We start from the raw sequence: 23766 nt of genomic DNA, 5'->3' as shown, positions 1-23766 counted from the left end.
CGACTGAGCCACCCAAGCATCCCAAGAAAATAATTTTTTGACATAACTAATTATATGTAATACAAGAACTTTGCACCATTCAAATGTTTACTATGAAATAGTTATCAAATTACTTGCTACTAAAAAGACAGTTTCACCACGTTTAATAGTGCAACTTCTTAAACCATCATCAGCAAAATATGTGGCTGCAATGTGATATAAATCTAATTAAGCCTGATTTCTGACATTTGCTATTTCAAACTTGACTTTCTTGCAAATACACCCATGCACACCACCAGCCCCCACACATATGTTTGCATATATAAATGGAGCTATGTAAATAATAGCTAATAATTTAGCTATTCTCTAAATAAAAAAATGTTAAGACTGACAGTTTGCATGAATTCTTACACAAGTGCCTATTTCAAGTTTCTGAGACATTAATTTCTTCAAATGCTCCAGACTATCTTATCTTTATGACTTTATATTTTAAGAGCCCACCTAATTAGATTCCTACATCTGAATTTCCAGTTATGAAATTATGTTAAGGCAACATGCTTTTCATAAATTGAATGATGAAAGTCCACATGTACTGAATTACTATTGTTGCTGTGACTTCTGACATTACATAACTTACATACATCACCAAACTTCAAGGACTTGGGTGGTTCCTTCCACTTTCCTCTTCTGCACAGCTATGTGCAGAATCAGCACAACAACAGGATCCTTGTTTTATTCTTGTCTATAACTTTAATCCTAAGGTTGTTTTTAGCAAAGCATTTCAAAACACTGGACTGTTAATAGATCAGTACGAAAACTACATTTTTGAAAAATGGTATAGACCAACTCTACTTCATTAAATTATTTCTAATTAGAAAACCATTTTTGAAAGTCCAAATTAGAAAACAAAATAAATTGACCTTTTTTTTTTAGCCTGTAGGAAGAGATAAGATGCTAAAATGATACTTCACAGCAACAATATTAACCCGAATAGATTTGAGTCTGTAGAAAATTATCCTTATGTCTACCATTTTCCATTAGACACACAGCTCCTCCAAGGCAACCCATGGTGCCCATCAACCCTTTGAAATCATAACCTTTAACAGTGTCCGGTACACGGAGGCACACAAAAAGTATAAAGGACTGGTTTCCTGCCACAGGCCTACAGCCAAAACAGAGGAGTTAGGAAATCTCATGAGAAAGATCTAGAAGAGAAAATACTGAAAGTCACTACGTACCACTAATCTCAGGGAAATCAGAATTATTTTGTGGATCTATTTCCCAATGTGATAAATGGAGGGCAAAATGCACTATTTCCAAATATGATAAGAGAGATAAGATTAAGAGAAAAATCCACATCTTCATGTTATTCCTATATATTACCATAAAACATGAAATCTAAAAAAATGCTTTCAATACTAATTTTCATAACACGTTGCAGCAAGGTGTTATTCTCAGAATAATTCTCAGAATGATCCCCCATATTTGATTGTTCATTATCATAGTAAGATACCATATCATGGGTAACTTTTATAGAAGTGTGTGATATGCACATTCATTTATTTGTACATTTATCATTATTATAGAAAAACTAGAGGACAGATAAGCAAGAAGAAAAAATGACACTTAAAATCCCACTCTTGAGTAATGACCACTGTTAAAATTTTTGTAAATATTCATGTTCCATGCAAATATATTTATATGTTATACATACTGTAACTTGCCTTTCTCTTTGCTAATACCTCATGAATCTTCCTTTGTCAATAAAAGTATCTATACTATTTGAATAATTTGTTAGTATTCCCTGGACATAACAATTTCTTCACTCTTAATTTTATTATTTTGTTTTTTTTTATTATAAACAATACTGTTATGAACCACTTCCTAGAAACATACATCTTTGTGCCCTTATCTATCCCTCAGAAATATTCCCATATATTCGCTATATCTATGTCAAAGGGTGTGAACCTTAAGGCTTTTGATACATATTGCTCTAATGTCCTCAAGAACACTTGTACTGATATATACTCTCACAAACTGTTATCTGAGAATATTCCTTTTCCACATCCATGAAAATGCATATTATTCTTTTTAATCTATGCACGCAGGTGAGCAGTATCCTATTGTTTTAATTAGTATTAGTTTCTGATTCAACATTTATGTATATTTACTGGCCATTTTATTTTGCCTATACAAGTTCTTGATCAAGATTATCTATTGGTTGGGTCTTTTATGAATTTGAGAATGCTCCTTATGAATTAAGGGTATTTGTCATGCATGTTGTAGTTTACCAGTTTGCTTGCCTTTTAACTATTTATGGCATTTTTGCCACACCAAACTTTAAGGACTTGGAAAAGAAACAAGATGTGCCTCCTTGTGCTTTCCTCTTCTGTGCTGCTATGTACAAAACTGGTGGTAACATTAGGATCCTTGTTTTATGGGAAGGATTTCAGTAGTTCTCCACTAGGCATGAGGCCAGCTGTTTGAGACAGCAAAATAGAAGGGAAACAAGGGAGGAAAAACAGTTCCTTTGCATGATAATAACTAAATCTAAAAAACAAATTGGAAATAAATTTTTGAATTTTATCAAATGCCTTTTACACTGAGCTATTGACATTTTTTGGTGTGTTTTGATGTACTAATATTAAATAAAACCTTTCTTGTTCAGTTCATAAAGTAGTACATAGAAGTATAAAATAGTAATTAAAAGGACTAGGAAGTCAGATTGCTGCTACCTCAATCGTGGCTCTGCTATTTGCTAGCTGTGTAACCTACCACAGTGACATCATGTCCCTATACCTCAACTACCTCATGTACAGTATGGGAACAGTAATAGTACACCTGCCTTACAGGGCTACTGTGTGGATCAAATAGGGTAATGTGCATGGAACACGGCACATAATAAGTACCAACAGTATCTATTATTCTTATTAATACACTGTTGGACTTGATGTTCACTTTACTTATTATGAATTTATCATGTTATATTCCTAAGTGAAATCAGTTCTTTGTTTTGGCAATCCATGTTATTTGATCTCTGGATTACATTAGCTTTAAAAATATTTGGGAAGCCTTCCTTCGGTCTCCATACTCAGGAAAAATTAATAGTTTACAGAAGTATTTTTGTAAAATGCTGCTTTGTATATCAGCCAAATAACCTACAAAATTTTCAGGCAAGAGGGAAAACAGGCAGACGATGTCATGGAAGGAGTCAGAGTAGCAGATAGGAGGAGATCAGATGTCTGGGTAGCCCCATCTCTGCCATGGCCATGTGGATCTCAAGGACACAGTGAGGATGCTGAACTAACACCTAACACGTCTCTCCTACCTCTGTGATGCCTCTGAGCAGATGTCTGACATATACAACTACTTAGTTCCCCCAACTTGTTTTAATTACATCTATCCCAAGGGAGAAAAAAACCTCACAGTATACTTCTGTTTTATTAATACTACCCACCCCAACATTTTAACTGAAATGAGTATTAAGTGTAATGAAACAGCAGAAAAGGAAGGATTACACAGAAATATGTTCTCCTAGACAAATAAGGACCGGGATTTAAGAGTTGAATATGAATACAAAAACCTCAAGTTTTCAAGAATTACCAGTCAGGTGTGTCCAGAGGTACCGAAAACTTAATTTCAATCCTTGGGTTCACTCCTGTATTACATCAAACTCCTAGATGGTTGTTTGAAGGATTTCCTCTCCTCAAAAAGCAAAAAGTATTATTCTAAATACAGTATAAACAAAAGTAGGTAAGTCCTACCTCAAAAAAAAAAAAGTCATAATTTATCCAGATTTCAGAAAATAAGCTCTTGGGAAATTTTTACTTAAGAGTAAAATTATACCTCATTTAAATTATACCATATTCAATTAAAAAGTAAGACAAGTAACCAATAAAGATGAAAATAACAGTAAGTATTAATCACTACCTTTTCTTTTTTTTTTTAATTTTTTTTTCAACGTTTATTTATTTTTGAGACAGAGAGAGACAAAGCATGAACAGGGGAGGGGCAGAGACAGAGGGAGACACAGAATCTGAAACAGGCTGCAGGCTCTGAGCGGTCAGCACAGAGCCCGATGCGGGGCTCGAACTCACGGACCGTGAGATCATGACCTGAGCCGAAGTCCCGAAGTCGGATGCTTAACCGACCAAGCCACCCAGGCGCCCCTAATCACTATCTTTTACAGAACACTTAGTATGTGACAGGGATACAGTACTTCAAGTTTATTTCATCACTTAACACTCCTAATCACCCTATGAAGTATTTCTTTACTTTTTAACATAGGAGGAAATTGAGGCTCACAAAGGGTAAGTCATTTGGCCACTATACTGGATTATAATATTTGCAGTCAAATGAATTATTTGCAGTCAAATTAATATTTGCAGTCAAATGAATAGGTGAAATTAAATTTGGCCATATAATTGCATTCAGAATCGTATTTCTTTTAACTCTAATACCTACCACTGACAATGGAAAGGTACCTTTAAAATATACCATTTTACAGAATAACCATCCTGGAAAGCATACTACTGAAAAAGAGCCTAAAGAAATGTTACTTCCAAGATTAGTTATCAAGTTTGCCATCAAAATAAGTATGAATATTATTTTATTGGATTATGTGTAAAGGAGTCAAAGATAAATTCTAGATCAGACATGCTGACTTCAACCCAAATTTATTCAATTTTTTAAAAAGTAATAAAAACATTTTTATTAAACACTTCTATTGAACATGTTTAGGTAAAATACCTTGAGTTTATAATCCCAAACACCAGTGACTAAGAATAAAAATGGAAAAATAATTTGAATCTATTTTCATGGTCCACATACATTGAAATGCAAAACAAATATAATAGACATATGAATATTTGGGCTTCAGAGAAAATATCAGGAGACTGACACAGGCATAAGGAATCTTAAAAATGTCATCCTATATGATTACAAGCAGATTTATATACTAGATTTTGTTTTATTATACTGTACTTCCCAAAATTATAAACATTTTAGGTATAACCCGATTATAAATATAAGTTCAGTAATTCTATCTTAACTTTAGTTAAGGAGAAATGAAAATGTATTACGATAGTTTGACATTACTTTAAGCTGATTTGGCATAGTAAATTTGAAAGGAACACTTCAACTGAAGCAATTTTAAAGGTAAAGATAAAGGTTACATTTAAGTAAAATAAAGTCAGGAAGATTTACTTAGAAGAAGACTGGAAAAAGTCCCCTTTATAGAAATCTTTGGAAAAAAAAAAAAATATATATATATATATATATATATTCTTTCAATTTAAAAGAAGACTGTCATCTAGGTGAGATGTTTACAGTAGATATGCAATAGATATACAATATTTTCCCTAAAAAGGGTCTTTTGTATCAGATCTCAAAGTAAAAAATAAATTGAATCCACTTTTGTTCAGTATTTAGGTCACACCTCAAAATAAATATATTAATTCTATCAAGTAAAACTGCTAGCATGAAAGCTCTGAAAATTCTTTAGCTTAAGATATTTTTCTCCAAAATCTATATAATAATTAAGATTTATGCTTATTTTATCTATGAATACAACTTCAACTACGAAATTCAGTTCAATACTCTGCGTAAGTCAGATAACAGAGAAGCATGCTACAAACCCTTTGCTATTTCTCTCCCAACTATCTAGCTATGAAAAGGGAAAGAATAAAATTTTTAAATAAAGCTCCTGAATTTGCCCAAATATACTTTTAGAAACTTACATTTAAAGTATAATCATCTCCAAAGTGACTCTGCTTTCCACAACCTTAGAAAAAACCGGGTATTCCAAAATAGGAGGGATTTGACAGTAGGACATACTGAAGTAGGTGAAGCTGAATGGTTGGTCACATATAATAATCTTGCATAGACTTTGTGTTCAGCAAAATGTTTGCAGATCATGGGCATAAGATGATGAATTAACATGGAGAGGATCTTTGAAGACAAATGAGAACACTGGAAAACAAAAGGCTGAAAAACTGAAAATTTCAGAACATGTTCCCCTGAAATGGTACATATTTTTCTCTTCAGAGGAGAAAAAGTTGTAAGATGCATTTTCAATTCTGGCTTTTCTTAGGAAGACAATAATGATCTGTGCCAGAAGATTTCTTATCTTGAAATGAAAGTGTACGAGGGAATGGACTCTTTAAAACATATATACCAACCATACCTTGATGAAATTTATTCTCCAGTGTGGAGTAAGGGCTCTCCAGTTCTAAAGGTAAAAATTGGTCACTTTATTCTATTTTAAAAGATATACAGATCCAATCTCAGCATAGAAGATACAGGTTCAAAGTCTGTTCTTGGTTATTCCAAAAACTCTGCTTGCAAAGTGTTCATAATTTTGACAAACCCTATAAAACTCTTCCACAATGAACTTTTTCAACCTACTGAACAGAATTCATGCCCACACTCTGTTCACTTGAGCAGCGTTTGTCTCTGTGAAGCACATCAAAATCACTCAAACATCAAATTGCTGATTTGATAGAATGATTTATTTTCCCATTACAGGAAAGTCACGAGTGACTTGTTCTGAGGTACGTTTTTGAGCTATGAAGGACATCGATTAGAAAGCTCCACACTTGAAGGTTTCTCTTTAGATGGTAACATTTTATGGCTGGACAGTCTCTGCAGGTACCAGATTTCCTGTTGTATCCAACTGCATACATTTACATGTGCATGCAGAAACGGGACACTCTGCATGGTCCCTAAAAAAAATAGGTCAAGTAAAAATTAAAAATCTAAATTAAGCATATACATACATACATTTATCTATATACCTATCTGTATGTAGAATGGTATTTGAAAAAATACAGGAATTAAGACCCAAAGAATTAAACAAAAAATGACTGACAAGCTGAACTGGGAAGAAAGTTACTAAAAAGTAAATAGCTTTACCTTTTAAATATACAATAGACACCTTATTTATAGTTATGAAGTTGACAGGGATGTGCTCAGAGTTGTAATTAAAGCCAATGTGACAAACTGGGTATAAAAGTTACAGCAATGAGGACAAAGGGCCACTGGCACTATTCAAAGCAGAAGTTAAACATGGCTTGAGTCTCCAGTGCATCGAATGCATACTTACTATATAACAAGTTTATTTAGAAGATAACTGATGCGGTAGTTTGATATGTATACTCTGTCATTTAATTTCTAATTTCAATTACACACTAAGATTGGATATTAGGTTAGCTGTAAAAACTGTAAATTCACACATTTAACCCATACATAATATTTAAACTACTTCTTATATAAGTATTAATCTTATAGTTTAAAATTACATAGGATATCTAATGATAGAAATGTTGATACCACCTTTGTTAACTCCAACGACAGCAAAAAAGAAATTTATCCTTCGGCTACATAAACCTCAACTATTTAAAAGGCCATCTGCGCTATCACCTCTAACTCCAAGCCTATTAAAGAAGAAATGTGCTGATTACCTGAACCAACTAAGCATATGGCCAGCATGTCCACCATGCCTGCAATTGTGACACCATGTGAACCAGTTGTTAAATTGAGCTAATTTTTTATCCTTGCTCAAGTCTACTTTTTCATCTGATTTGGATCCTCCTATGGGTTAAAGAAAATCATCTTCATTAACTATTATCACAAAATTTTATTCAAAGCTTTAACTTGAAAGTTATTTCTAAAACTATGTTAAAATACAAATCATACATCATATTGAAATAGCTATTTTAATGCTACGACCCAGTTTAGACTGAAAAAGTACTGAATAACAAAAGTTTCCTTACATTTTTAATAGTCCAAAAAAAAGGAAAAATATAAATTACCAAACCCACTAAGAAGCAATCTGAATTAACCTCAGAAAAGCAATCAGTTTAAAATCTTCCCACAGAGAAAATACCAAGCCCAGTTTACAAGTGAGTTCTACTAAACCCTGAAGGAACAGGTAATTTTCATCTATACAAACTCTTCCAAAGAACAGGAAAAGAGAGAAAATTTCTCAATGTACTTCCTGATGCTGGTATAACTTTGCTAAAAGCAGCAGACCAAGATAATGTATGAAAGGAAGATTATAGGACAATCTCTCTCCTGAACAGACATAAAAATCCAAAGGAAAACATTAGCAAACAGTATTAATTAGCAATTCTATTTCTAGGTACATAGAGAAACTTATGTACATGCACAAAGGAGTCATATGCAGTAATGTTCGTAACAGTATTGTTTGTAATAGTAAAAATCTAGAAACAACCAAAGCATCCATCAATAATAGAATGGAAAAACTGTGTTAGAGTCATGAATGGAATATCAAATATTAATGAAATGTGAATAAACTACAGCCATATTCATTAGCACAATTAAAACTAAAAAAAAAAAAAAAAAAAGAACCCCCCCCCCCAAAAAAAAACAGTATTGAGCAAAAAAAGGTAAGCCAAAGGATATATTTCTGAAGATTCATTCATATGGAATTTAAAATACAGACAAAACCAAACACGTGATAGAACATACAGATAAGCAAGAAACCAAGTAACACACAATTTATGGCAGTAGTTACTTCTGGGGAAGAGGAAAGAGGTAGGACTAGGCAGGGAATAATGAGCAAAGGCACTGGTATAGACAATGTTATCTTAAGCAGGCTAGAGGTCTCGGGGATGTTCGATTTGTGTTACAGTTCACAAAAAAGTTTAAGAAAAATGTTTTATTACACATGCATGTTTATACATGTATATCTTCACACACATATTTACATAACTTTTAGTACTCAAAAAATGCTCATTTTATTAATCCTGGCCACCTTAATATTTTTATTGTTGTTGTTCTAAAACAGATCAAATTAAAGTATTTTAAGACTGTATATGATTAGAGGCAATAGGAAAAATGATTAAGTAAAAATATTAAGGTTAATCGAGCAATTGTGCTATTAACATATGATGCTGTCCTAGTAACACTTTAATGACCAAAGGGATAGTCTTACAAATAGTTTTTTAAAATATCCATCTGTTTTTGCTAATGATATAAAGGTGAAAGGATGTACAGGTGGTTGAAGAATTTAAGATGTAAATACACTGAAATTCTTCCTAAAAGCTTCATAAAAATGATTAACAATGAAAGGGGAGAGGAAGACAAAAAGAAAAAAAATACAGACCTTTATTTTTTTAATATAGACCTTTTAAAGATAACCATTTTACATTGTGTAATAGCTCATTAGTGATTTTCACTTTATTTTTGTAACTTCTAAGATGCAGAAAACAGACTGAATCCAGAACAGTTTATTCCTTATGTTCCTCTGATAAAGCTGAAAATATTAAGGTCTACCTCAATGCCATGTGAAAAGGCTTTTGAAAGATCAAATAGCTTTAGCAAATGATATATCTGATAAAGGGTTAATAAACAAAATACAAAAGAAACTTCTATAACTGAGCCAGAAAACAAACAGTCCTATTAAAAAAATAGGCAGAGAACCTGAACAGTTGTTTTTCCAAAGAAGACATACAGGTAGCTCACAGACACATGAAAAGATCAGGGAAATATAAGTTAAAACCACAATGAAATCTGACCCTTCTCAAAATGGCTAGCAACAAAAATATAAAAATAACACGTGCTGGTGAGGATGTAGAGAAAAGGGAACCCTCATGCACTGTTGGTGGGAATGCAAATGAAACAGCCACTGTGGAAAGCAATATGGAGGTTCCTCAAGAAATTAAAATCCAGTAATTCCAGTAATTCCAGTATTGGGCATTTACCCAGAGAAAATGAAAACACTAACTCAAAAAGATACATGCACTCCTATGTTTATTGCAGGATTATTTACAATAGTCAAGACATGGAAGCAACCTAAGTGTCCATCAATAGACAAATGGATAAGGAAAGTGTGGTGTACATATACAATGGAATATTACAAAACCATAAAAAAGGATGAAATTGTGCCACTTGAGACAACATGGATAGACCTAGAGGGTATCAGGCTAAGTGAAACAAGTCAGACTGAGAAAGACAAATATCATACAACTCCACTTGTAAATGGAATCTAAAAAACATGAATAAACAAACAAAAAGCAGAATCAGGGCACCTGGGTGGACCAGTCAGTTAAGTGTCTGACCCTGGATTTCAGCTCAGGTCATGATCTCACAAGTTTCATGAGTTGAAGCCCCATGTAGCCTCTGTGCTGACCGTGTATAGCCTGCTTGGGATTCTCAATCTCAATCAATCAATCTCTCTCTCTCTCTCTCTCTCTCTCTCTCTCTCTCTCTCTCTGTGTGTGTGTGTGTGTGTGTTCCTCCCCTGCTCTCACTCTCTCAAAATAAATACATTTTTAAAAAATTAGAAAAAAAGGCAGAATCAGACATATAAATACAGAGAATAAAGCTGATGGTTGCCAGAGGGAGGGATGGGAAGGGTTGGGCAAAATGGGAAGCGGGGAGGGAGATACAGCCTCCCAGTAATGAAATGATTAAGTTACAAGAATAAAAGACAGAATGTAGGAATACAGTCAGTGATACTGTAATAGTGATGTAACAGGTAGATACACTTGTGAACATAGTATAACATATAAACTTGTCACATCACTAAACTGTACACCTACCTGAAACTTAAGTAATGTTGTGTGTCAACTATACTCAAAAAAAGATCAAATAGTTGTAACTTTTATAATATTCATAGTGAATTACAAAGATAAGTGCTACAGAATAGTCAAGGGAAACTAGAGTTTCACATAGTCACTAACTACTACTACTGTTGCTACTACTAAAAGAAGAGTAAGAGAGAAACTAGTATGTAACCTAATTTTAAAAAAGGTATCACATCTGTACATTAACATCTATAAAGGCAGGGATTTTTCTGTTTTGTTCACTGTACTATTCCCAGCACTTAGAAGAATAAGTGCTAATTAGACATTTGTTGACTAAGTAACGGTTACAATTCATACTGCTAAATATGTTTACAATTAAACATTATAGCTATAAATATAAAATTATAAACATTTATAAATAATTGTGTTTATAATTATAAACTCTATTGAGTTTCAACAGAGTCCAATCTTTAAAGCACAACTGAGTGTAAAGATACGCAACCCTCTGTTAAATAAGCTTATGGAAATCCTGGCCACTTGGATCACAAAGCATGATGGATGGATGGTATCTCTAATTGTAGGCAAAGCAACAGAGGGATGTGTACACCTCAATCTTTAAACTACCTTGAGCTAGCATTTTATTTCTATTAGGTCCTGTCTTATTTTGGAACTCAGAGTCTTCTGATTTTACATACTAAAAAAGAATATGCTTATTATAGCTGACCCTTGGAAAACATGAGATTGAACTATATGGATCTGCTTACATGTGGATTTTTTACAGTATGCTAAATATATTTTCTCTTATGATTTTCTTAACATTTTATTTTCCCTAGTATTACATACTATACAGTATATAATACACAAAGCATACAATGTATGTTAATCAATGGTTTACCTTATCTGTGAGGTTTCCAGTCAATAGTAAGCTACCAATTGTTCAATTTTGGGGGAGTCAGAAGTTATACCTGGATTTTTGACTGTCTGGAGGTTGGTTCCACTAACCTCCTGCCCCCATGTTGTTCAAAGGTCAACTGTATTTTGTAATTAGCACAACAATCACTTGAAGACCAGGTTTCCCTAATTTCCCCACACTATTTCCTATTAATCTACTTCTGAGGCTCTGGTCGTACAGACGCAACTGCTAGTTCCCATACACTCTCTGTACTAACACTCACTAATCTCTTTACTCTTTTTTATGCTTTTTACACTTCGTCTCCAACCTGGAAGGCCTCTCTAAGATCTTCCCATATTTAAATCTCCCAAACTTTTTTAAATGACCACCTTAAATGGCATCTTCTTTCTGAAAATTTCCAGATGTCCTTCAAACAGAAGTATAACACTTTCTTTATACAATATTCCTTATCTAACTCAGAAAGCTAAATGTGTTTCAGAATACAGAATGCTTGGGATTTTTGGAAAATAGTGAGCAAATATTATATAACAACTCCAGGAAAGTCAGAGGCAGCATCCTGTTATCAAAGACCTTAACAGCCTTCTGCCAGTTCTGAACAGGTTTGTTTACCATATAAGATTACTGTAAATTCATTTACAAAACTTGGATTTTCAGATCTTTTTAGAGATTCTGGAATGATAGATAAGGGATTCTGGACCAGTATTTCTTTTCTTAAACATATCATTTCTTATTTTATCCATGCTCATTGTACACTATAAGCTCCACAAGGATCTTTGATTCAACTCAGCATATACAGCCTTCAACTGTTCAAATATATATTATATAAAAAAAAATATTACTGAAGCAAAATACAAAAAAAAAATTTCTGACGCAAATATGGAAAAATGTTAAGATTTTATAAACCTGAGTGTAGAATATTCATTAAATTAACAATCTCTATAACAGGGTGAAATGTTTTGAGCTTCCTTCAAATTTTAGAAAATTGATTTTATCTTTTCTTACCTATTTCAAAAATTAAAAAGATTGAAAAGGAAATATCTAGCAAAAAATAATAGGCCATTATGGCTTCCTGAGGCTATGTTGTGAAAGATGTATTAAATTTACTTAAAAAAAAATTTTTTTTTAATGTTATTCATTTTTTGAGAGACAGAGAGAGACAGAGTGTGAGGGGCAGAGAGAGCATGAGGGGTAGAGCGGGGAGGGGCAGAGAGAGAGGGAACACAGAATCCGAAGCAGGCTCCAGGCTCTGAGCTGTCAGCACAGAACCCGACATGGGGCTCGAACTCACGGACCAGGAGATCATGACTTGAGCCGAAGTCGGATACTTAACCGGCTGAGCCATGCAGGCACCCCTAAATTTAACTATTTTTATGTATCCCAGTTCATATAGAACTTCTTTATGCAATATTTTGCCTCCTTGTTCTTTCACTGTAGATTTTTAGTCCAAACTATTTTCTATTTACCGTATTAGGACCGCAAAAATGGTCAGCATGCAATGTATAAAATGAAAATCAAAATTTGAAATTTCAATCAAAACTAATATGTAAATTTGAAAATATTATGTATTGCCTTTATTTGCTTAAAAGGTATCAAACTTGAAAAATAATTACTCAGCCAATGATACCAACACATCTCTTTCACAAATGTTAATGTAACAAATGAACTATTTACATGAACCAATTGCACAGTTGATTTATAAAATTTTTAACTAGAAAGGATCTCCGTCTAACACCTTACATGAAAGAGAGCTAGAGTAACTGAATGTCAGACTGTCACAGAGGGAGAATAAAACAGGCATTCTGACACCATATCCAGTTCTTTATTATACCAGCGTGCTAAATACTCAAATGTTTTTAATTAAAGTTTTTGCCATAGTATAATTTTCAAGTTACATAAACAGCTTGAATATTTCCAGTCATTGGATACATTATATTCAATTATCTACTGTTCTCAAAAAGTTTTTCTATATGTTTACTATAAGCAGTAAACAATAATCCTAATACTTCTAACCATTAAAAAACACATGTTTTTACTAGGTAACTGACAAATCTAGCAGAAGCAGCACCAAAACCTGGAAGTAAAGGGATCTGACTTCTAGACTAACACTTCCTCCATGTATTTAACAGGTAGATTTTGAGGATTATGTAAGATAGAATGTAAAAGCGCTTTGGGACTATCAAAAGCTCTTTATGCACACAAGGTACTTGTTACTAGATGAGGGCATACTGACTTTTAAATATAAAATTTGAGGGAACTCCTCTTAGAAAAGTGATAAGAAAATAGTATAATTATAGGGCTACTTAATAGTTAAGCCCTTTTCATGAACTTTAAATTGGCCAGCATTTGTGAGATTACTTGTGATATCATGAATACAGATTTTACTTTTAATGTATAGACTTTATAAATTACAGGAAATACAAAACCTTTAAGCCAGCAAAGTGGCTTTCTCCTAGAAATAATATAAACTCAATCTAGTATGTCTTCTATTTACAACATTAAATCAATTATGTAGGAACAATTTCAGTTCAGAAAATTATAGAATTATGTCATACCAGGACAGCTAGAAACAGGTGTTCCCATATTAATGAGGCAAAGCGCACATCGAGGAAGGGGTTTTCGACAGCCAGGGCAGCTTGTGACTTTAGATTTTGTTGGTGAACCGCTGACACCGTACTGACTAAAACCTCTGCCCTGATGAGGCACAGTTGAACAGCTGTAGGAGATCGACTTGCCACAGAAATTGCAACTCACAAACACCTATACAAAATGAAAGGAGGGATAAATATCATGCAAATTTTACAAATAAAATAAATTTAAAGTTTAATCCTAACAAATTACTCTTAAATAACTGTTAAACTTTATTTTATATTATAAAATAATTTGTTATCTGCTAAGTTTAACCAGCTCCCATTTGAGATTTCCACTTAGCAGTTATGTTATATGAATACTTCTTCTGTTACCTCTGTTTAGTTATATTTCTCCTAATACTACTAGTATCTGTAGAAAAGCCTAGAAATATTAGATAATAACATTTTAGAAATAACAAAGACTTTAGAATTCACTTTGAACATTACAAAATAACCCATTTTAACTTCTGATCCACAGTTCAATGATTTGATCTCCTGAACAAAATTTTCTTATAAAGAAAGCACTCATTTCCTAAGACAAAAGGAGTTAAGGATCCTAAAATGTCAAATAGTTAGAATTTTAGAATAATAGCAACAGAAAAGTGTTCATTTTGCCATTACGTTAAATTCCTAAGCTCTTAAACACTTACACAGATTAGTAACAAATATTACCATGCAATGTTATTTTACAAATACTTTCTTTGGTTGTTTTAATATAATCACTAATTTCTCAACTTTCTAAAATAAGAAAATAGCACCATCCAGTGCTCACATTGAGGATATACCTGATATCTAATGTCTGAATTTAGATATAGTGATCTCATGGAATATGCTTTATGTGATAACTGAGCTAAGGATTTTTAAACTAATGTTAAAAGAAAAAAATGTCCATGTCTAATTTGACATATGTATATACTGTTAGAGAAAAAAGGAAATCCTGCCTTATTACACATATATCAATAGGAACTTAATATAAGCAAAAGGATGAGCTAATAATAATTTATTAAATTGAACTCTAAATTTACCCAATATAACATGCTGTAAACACTTCTATTTTGGGCTGGGTTATTAAGTACATGTTACAATTTGATTCTCTCCAAAATATTGTACTTACCTGTGCTAAAGGTTTAGAACTGGGATCCAACTTACTCCTGTGAATATCAAACTCAGCTCGTTTGTGCCAAAACCTCCAGGCATCTAATAAATTTCTATAATTCTCAATCCAGTACTGGACTCTTTCATCTTTAAGAACATCTAAAGGAGAACCCTAAAATGAAAACATGAATTAATACAATTGTTTAAAAACTTCCTGGCTAAGTCAGAAAATTGCAGGTAACATGTGAGTATGAGTCGCACAGATGAAATAGGCTCCCTTTTTGCCAAAAGCTGATTCCTAATGAGGATACGGACAAAATAATCGGCGGAAGCTTCTTTAATTTACTTTAAGCTGGCCTCTACTAATGACATAAATATGTACTATATATATTATCATTATACCTGGCCAGGAAAGTATAATTCTGTATCTCTTACTTAAGTTGAAGGATCCAAGAGGAAACAATTCACTTTCCTACTTGAATACAGTACAAAGTGATGTGAATACTCTGTCCCCAAAATTAAAACCTCTGCCTTCACAAAATCTGTTTACTGTTTAATCTAAAAGCATACCAAAATAGCTCCATCACATATAAAATAATACTGAGCCTTGTCCTTTGGATCTAGCAGTGTACTGTGAATGCAGATGCTATTTTTTGTATACCTATTTATCTGAAAGTTAAACCTGTCTATTCTCTCTCTTTCCCTCAATCAAAACATACATTTACTACCTTCAAAATAAAAAAAAAAAAACACACAAAAAAACCCAAACCAAAAATGTTCTTCATTCTTTTGCCCCTAGGCCACAGTGAAAAGCAACAGTTTCTTTACCTTAAACTTAGATTTCTTCTCATTACGAACTTCAATTTCTTGCCAGTAAGGCTCTTCCTAAAGCTGTATTCTCCCTGGCAGCTGTGACATTTCACATTTCACCTGTGCTTATTTTGGGTTTGCACAGAATGCTTTTAGCCCTGTCCAGGATATCTTCCTTAAGTTCACATGATGAAGAAAGTAGAGAAAGTCTCAGCCTCCAATGACGCCACGGGCATCAGTAATGAAGCCCAGGTTTCCCAGTTTTAGGGAGCCAGATAGAAAAGTAAAATGTTAGAGAGAACTTAGCATCTTACTAATGGAAAAAGGGAAGAAACCTGTAACAGCTAATAGACAATCTATCTTTTAACATTCTATCAAAACAGAAGAAGCTTATCTTTCACCTATTAATTAGGTATTAATTTCAATTAAATTCAGGGTTAAATTCAGCAAAAAAATATGTGAAAAACTCTTGGCTGACAATTTCATTTCTTAAAAAAGTAAACATCTCCTCTAGTCCTAATAATGACCAACTAGCCAAAACTAAGTGCTAAAGTAGAGTATAATCCCGAGTTTAAAAAGAAAATTCACAGAAAAATAAATCTTCATATTCCACGCTTCCCCAATTTGGTCAATTCATATTTGATAAGTCTTCTCTAGATCTGCCCCCAAAAAATCTAAATTTAATCTCCAACAAAATGTGCAATGTAAACAGTTCAGAGATTATGACTGGAAAGGCTTGAGAAATACCCCGGGCTTTCCAAAAATCCATAGTAAGAAAATCTAAGACCAAAGTGAGCAGCTAGTAACTGAACTTCCAAAAGCATTAACCAACATTCTTCAGGAAAAGGTAAAAGAACCCAGATCTCTATAATGTACTATACACAACATCCAGTATTCAAATGAAAAACCACCAGACATAAACAGGTAAGTATAGTTCAAAGTCAAGGAGAAAGGCAGTCAACAAAAACCAAATCTAAAATACCCCACATTAAGAGAGTTAGCAGGAAAAATCATAAATGCAACCATTAAATATATGTTCAAAGACTTAAAGGAAAAGTAGAGTTTTTGTTTTTTGTGTGTTTTGTTTTTTTTTTAAATGTTTATTTATTTTGAGAGAGAGGGAGAGAGCACATGCGTGTGCGTGAGTGGGGGAAGGGCAGAGAGAGAGAGGGAGATAGAAAATCCCAACCAGGCTCCTCGCTCAACACAGCCCAATGCAGGGCTCAATCTCAGGACGGCGAGATCATAACCTGAGTCAAAATCAAGAGCCAGGCACTTAACTGATTGAGCCACCCAGATGCCCCAGGAAAAATGTTTTAATCAGCGTACAGATAGGGATCTGAGTGAAACATGTAAACTATATAAAAATTAAGACTCTAGAACTCAACAGTACATACAAGAGCTGAAAATCTTCTCCTCAGGTGACGTTAAGAGTCAATGAACAAATCACAGCATTTGAACAATTTGAAGAACTTCACAATCTAATGAGAAGCACTGACTTGCAGATCAGTGAACCACAAGCAGGACAAAAAGAACTACAACTAAACATCAAGGGTAAACTGCTGAAAACCAAAAGCAGTCCAAGGAAAAATGAAACATTACACAGGGGAGACATTAATAATAATGGTTGACTTTTCTTCATAAACAATGGAGGCCAGAAAACTATGAAACGACATCTTTAAAGTGCTGAACCAAAGCAAGAGTGAAATAGACATTTTCAGTTAAAATTAAGCTGAGAGGATCTGTCATCCATGAAACTGTACTACAAGAAATGCTAGAGAGAAAGACCAAAGAGAAATAATACAACGTGAAAATTGTGTCTATTGGAAGAAGTAAACAGTCCCAGGAATGATAAATAAATAAATAAATGTAAAAGTCCATGTTTTCATTTTTCACATAATTTACATACAAGACAAGGGACTGTTCAAAACAAATACAATAACACTGTTAGTTGAAGTTTATAAGGTATATAGAAGTAAAATAATAGGACAAAGGAAGGAGATGTGTAAATGGAATTACACTGTTGTAACATCTGAAAAGTGTGAAGTATGAAGATGAAAAGTGTGAAGTATGATGATAAAAAGTGGAAACATCAGGTGTGAGGTAAAAGAGAAAAAGTAGGAAACATGATGTGTTAGGTGTGAAATGTGAAGTATGAGGGGGTAAAAATGTTAACTGATGAGGTAGGGATGCATTTTTGTTAGACCAAGAACAACTACTTCAAAAAAATAAATAAATAAATAAGATAACGACAGGTTAATAGTTAAAAACCCAGTGGGTGAAGTGAAACAATGAAACGTTCAATTAGATCAAAAGAAGGGAGGAAAGGGCCAGAAGAACAAAAGGAAGAAGGAAAAATAAGATAGAGAACAAACAGCATGATGGTAGACTTAACCTTGATCATATAAATACAAATGGGGGAAACATTAGAATGGATTTTCTAAAAGCAAGATCCACTGTCTTTTATTATACACTGTCTGCATATTAACTATATTTTATAAATCTTGTTAAGAATCTATCAACTCATTTGTACTTGGTAGTCATACTTCTCCAGTGTAATTTAACAGATGTAATCTCATTTCAGTCAGACAAAATTATGCATTATGTTACAGAAAGACACCTTTTCTTCCATGGACAGTGGCCTGATATGTTGGTAAGTATATTATAGTGTGGTTTGTGGGCCAGTATCTATATTTGTTCCTGAGATGGTAGGGGTGGGGAAGGGAGCATTCTACTACGTTTGCCCAGTACACAGCATGATATCATATTGTATGAAGGGATGGGGACAGGAAAAAGGACACCATGAAAGGGTAAGAAGAGTTGGAGAGCTATAGGAAATCTCAGGGAAATGCTCTAAATTTTCATGGTATGTCTATCAAAAGTAAAGCAGAAGGAAACCTTTGCCAGAAATCTGTTTTTAACAGCTAACAGTAAACTACTAACAGTAAAAACTGAAAGTGATGAACTTGTTACTCCAAATCATGCCCGTTGATAACAAAGAGCGAAAATGACGAGTTAAGAGAGTTGTGATATAACTTGCCTTCAGGACTTCAAGGGAGACTACAGTTCAGATCAGGGAAAGACCATCTCTTTCACAAAAGGTATAATTCTGTCGACTGGAGAAACTGGAGACAGGTTTCTCTGCTCCATTTGAACTTTATATAAATTCAACACTGAAACTTCCCCAAATGAAAGGAATAATTGGATAACCCAAAGCAGGAGGGTGAGGGACACTAAGAGGTCCTCTATAGATCAAGAGATTGGGTTAAAGTGAAATGCGTCCTAAAGATCCTAAGCAAGGAAAAGGCATAACCATTCGATGAGGGAGGAAGGTGGTTAAGCACTTTCTTTAAGCTGCCACCACACTGCACTAACCTGTAACATGCAGTAACTTGCTGTTTGGACATCTCCAGTTCTATCGACATAACTCTCCATTAAGTCCACTCCATCTTTAGTAAGGCCTGTAAGCAGTATTCCTTCCAAATTTCCAGCCTCTTTCATTTCGTTGGTCAACTTTTCAATATACCTATTTAACTGGAAAATTCAAAGTGATTTTTCTCAATTAATATGTTTCACTATATACTTTGTACCTTCAAAACTTGTACTTTTAAAATAGTGCTATATTTATGGAAAACATTTTAAAACCAAAGCCCTTGCAAAAATCTAGATATGATCTCTAAGAAGTCTGCATCTATCATAAACTACAATGCAGAATCCATGATCGTTTAAAACACTTTTTCAAAGCAGCAAGACATTTATTGTTTTAATAATTATTCTACAAAAGAACTACAGACTTTACTATTTTACACTTAAAGAGAACTGTCATTATTCTGCCAAGTTCTTGCTGTTAACAGAATTGGAGTTGAAAGGGAACTTTAAGATTATCAAAAATAACATCTCTTGGTAAGGTGTTCCCTGGTCTCATCCCACCCCAACCTGTAGCCAAGATTCCTCCGTTTTCCCTCAGCACTTTCTCATTATTGTAGCACTTAGCACATTATGCTACTCATTGTTTCTGTGCATTTCTCTCTCACTATACACATAGCATATGCATTTAATACTTGTTTATTGTATTAGGAAATGAAGGAATTCTCTTATGACATCCCTAAGGGGTGAGTTTAACATCTTTATCTATAGGCCAAAAGCAGAAATAAACTAAAATATTAAGTCAGCATTCTTACACAAGCAATTTTGGTTATGATACACAGGTTTACAATATCTTGACCTAACAAAGATTAGTTTACTTTTTAAAAATAATTCATATATAAATGTCACATATACATATCTATACAAAAAGATTAATTTCCTAATGCAGTAAGAGTAAATATTAATAACTTCAAACATAGAATTGTGTCAGTTTTTACCTGACTATCGCTAAGGAATTTACAAGCAAATGCCACTCTGTCACGTACAGCAACTTTGTTTTCATACTGAAAAGGAAAGAGCAAGGAGTTACTTGTAGGTGATATGAGTTTTATATTTTTGCAGACTATTTTACATATCTAATATGCAATTTAATTTTCAAATGTATTAGTAAGTTATTGAGTGTATACTGGCAGAGCCACTGACTGCCTAAGATGCCTTTTTTTTTTTTTTAAGTTTATTTATTTATTTTGAAAGACAGAGAGGGTGAACAGAGAGAGAGGAGAGAGAGAATCTCAAGCAAGTTCTGCACTATCAGCACAAAGTCCGACACAGGGTTCGAACCCACGAACCATAAGATGATAACCTGAGGTCAAGAGTCAGACACTTATCTGAATGAGCCACCCAGGTGCCCCTAAGATGTCTTTCTTCATGTAGCCCTCAGGAAACTCCATGCTAAGGTTATTATTCTTGCAAAGTAAAAATTTATGTCTAAAATACTGACCAATTCAGGTTAAAAATATTCCAGTTCAGTTTTACATAATTCCAACATAAAATGCAAGCAATAAAATATGGTTTATCAAATTTAAGATGCCATGTAATCCTTCCATTATAGAAATACATCTGGGGGAAACTGAGGAAATCTTTTCTGGGATGCTAAGTTAATCAACAAGTCTAGGAAATCTGTGAATTACCAGTGAATATACCAATACAGAATTTAAAAAGACTATCAATACATGTTTCTAAATACAAAGTAGAAAGTTTTAAACATACCCTTATAAATAAATAGATACATTTTTTTTTTGGCCATAGTAAAATACTGCTATATTGGTGGTTTGTGGCAAAAATTTCAGGGGTACTGTGATACTTAAATTTTTGTATACCTGTCAATATTGTAAAATACTATTTTGAATTTCTACAAATGTAGGAAGGTAATTAACTTTGTGCTAAATATAAAAGTTTAAAAGTGACTTCCATTGAAATCATCCTATGAGATATAGTTTTCCTGCTTTAAACATAAGACCATTTCAACTGATACCTATCCTAACGTGCACTTCCAAGCATAAAATACGGTGCTGCATTTAAGATGGAACATGTCTCATGCAAACTAGATTTAACTCTTTAGATTCAGCGCATGTGTATAATTTTGATTGGAAAAGAATTATAAATATTATCTGTCCCATTTTACAGCTCAGAAAATGAAAACCCCAAAAGTAAACTGACTAGCTGAAGTAACTGTGCTGGAGCAAGGACTTTATGTTCGATTTCCCAATTCAGCACTTTTCATTAGATTACTGCAACTTAACAATTTTTAACAAAGGACACATTAATTATAATTATTAATACATAAGGAATAATTAGGCACACTCTCAAAACAGTTTGGAAATATGAAGTTTCTACTTAAGGCAAGATATATCTTACTTAATAACCCAAATTTAGATATAAGAAAATAAGGGTATTTGTAATAGATCACTTAATTTAAAATACAGAAATTGAGTATTTAAACAATACTTCTCTATCAATTTAAAATATGAACAATCTGGGGCACCTGGATGGCTCCGTCAGTTAAGCATCTAACTTTGGCTCAGGTCACAATGTCACAGTTGATGAGTTTGAGCCCTACATCGGGCTGTGTGCTGACAGCTCAGAGCTGGGAGCCTGCTTCAGATTCTGTGTCTCCCTCTCTCTCTGCCCCTCCCCGACTCATGCTCTGTCTCTATCACTCTCAAAAATAAACATAAAATTGAACAATCCACTTCTTCTTCTTGTCTTTACCATACTTTACTACTTCCTGAAAGTATTATTTCTCCAAAATACAACATTTTAAAGTCTTCTGTTTAACAAAAAAGAGTAATTACAGTAAAAACAAATAAAAAAAAAACACTCTTGGATATTAATTTGAAGTGGTTACAAAAGTTCAATAGTTATTTTATTAGAAGTTAATGGACAAAAGCCATAAACTAAGGAATTGCCAAAGTGGACATTAACAACATTTATTAAATTTTTCATTAAGATACCTCAATAAAATACATGTTTTTTTAAATTCTTAGGGCCTGACCCTTAAATCAGTCATCCAAGCAATGTGTCTTTTATATGAAGTGCTATAATAGCAAACACAGAAATAAGTTCCATGTTAGAAAGCTCTTCTCAGTGGTAGAAAAGTATCCAACAATGCAAAAAAAAGTCATAGTACTAATGTAAAGCTTAAAACACTATAACTGAAACTGATAAGTACATCTCATTTCACTCTTCTGTCCCCACTTTGTGTAAAGAACTTATTTGGTGACATGGTTAGACAGATATGTGGGTAAAGCAGGAGAAAAAAGTGATAGAGAAGACCAAATAATGAAAAAATGAAACAGTTCAGTATAAGTAATGTGATCATAGATCTTCCCAACTGTCTGTATGTCTGAGAATGCAAATACTAACTCAGATAAGTTACATGGTTATTCTAATCATAATTGATCATGTGTTTGTTTACTTAATTAAAAACAAAAACACACACTTTAAAAATTTGCATTTTTGGGTGCCTGGGCGGTTCAGTCCGTTAAGCATCCAACTCTTGACTTCAGCTCAGGTCATAATCTCATGGTTCATGGGTTTGAGCCCGTGCCGGGCTCCGTGCTGACAGTGCAGAGCCCGCTTGAGATTTTCTCCCTCTCTCTCTCTCAAAATAAATAAACTTTAAAAAATGCACTTCAATATGAAATTTATGTTTATATAGTTGTAGAATTCTAGAGCTGTTCTTAAGCTAAAGAATAAAATCCTATTCCCTCTATATCTGCAAATTATATTGTTAAAACTATTTAAAAAACTGTAGAATGACATTCAAGAGCCGCCCAAAGATATTTAAGATACCTTATTTTAACCAATACAAAATACATCAAAATATAACAATATTTCATGCAACAGACATTTGAACATTTTAACAAGGCTAGATAAAAACTTTTATTTTAAAAGGAACCTTGTCAAACAGAAATTAGCTTACCAATACTCCATCATAAGATCCTGTTTCACTTGTCAGAAATGCAAACATGACACACAGATATGGGTTATTTAACTGTAGTCGTAGAGTGCTGCACATTTCTCTCCAAAGGGAGTTTTTCTCATCTGTGTAACCCGATAAAGCCATTGCTACCACATTGAGATTCAGGTCGCCTGCATGTTAAAAACAGTCAGCTAATCAAAGTAATCAAAAGCTTAATATCTCCTCTTTCAGTTCTTAAACCATAAACCAATAGACTGGAAGGCAACATTTACCTACAGAAAAATAAGTCCACTAGAATAGGGGTTTTGGTCCAGATTGGAAAATTTGGCAAGGACCACAAGCAAAAATTTCTATTCTTATAAAACTGTTGCCAATATTGCTAACCCTGTGCAGGACAAACACATCATTAAATTTTCAAGTTCTCATTCCAGGCAGGTTCCT

At 33.4% G+C, this 23766-nt stretch overlaps 1 protein-coding gene across 8 annotated transcripts in view; it reads right to left on the bottom strand.

The window, feature by feature from the left end:
* Positions 1-4639: 4639 nt before the first annotated feature.
* MIOS (meiosis regulator for oocyte development) overlaps positions 4640-23766 on the bottom strand; it is a 47142-nt gene continuing 28015 nt past the window's right edge. For 6 of the 8 annotated variants that reach the window (XM_045494882.1, XM_045494883.1, XM_045494884.1 and 3 more), the window contains 7 exons: positions 23326-23495; positions 20339-20404; positions 19350-19508; positions 15184-15336; positions 13995-14199; positions 7440-7569; positions 4640-6701 (listed from right to left, as the gene is read on the bottom strand). In XM_045494882.1, coding sequence (XP_045350838.1) covers positions 6605-6701; positions 7440-7569; positions 13995-14199; positions 15184-15336; positions 19350-19508; positions 20339-20404; positions 23326-23495 — 980 coding nt within the window. In that variant the 3' untranslated portion in view covers positions 4640-6604. Of the gene's footprint in view, positions 6702-7439; positions 7570-13994; positions 14200-15183; positions 15337-15992; positions 16150-19349; positions 19509-20338; positions 20405-23325; positions 23496-23766 lie in introns of those variants that run through there. The other 2 variants (XM_045494888.1, XR_006716297.1) reach the window with 2 other exon arrangements.

The sequence above is a fragment of the Leopardus geoffroyi genome, chromosome A2 (assembly GCF_018350155.1).
Source record: "Leopardus geoffroyi isolate Oge1 chromosome A2, O.geoffroyi_Oge1_pat1.0, whole genome shotgun sequence".
In the NCBI taxonomy this organism is placed as follows: Eukaryota; Metazoa; Chordata; class Mammalia; order Carnivora; family Felidae; genus Leopardus; species Leopardus geoffroyi.
Note: the sequence above shows the minus strand (reverse complement) of the source record. Positions and strands in the feature narration are given on the sequence as shown.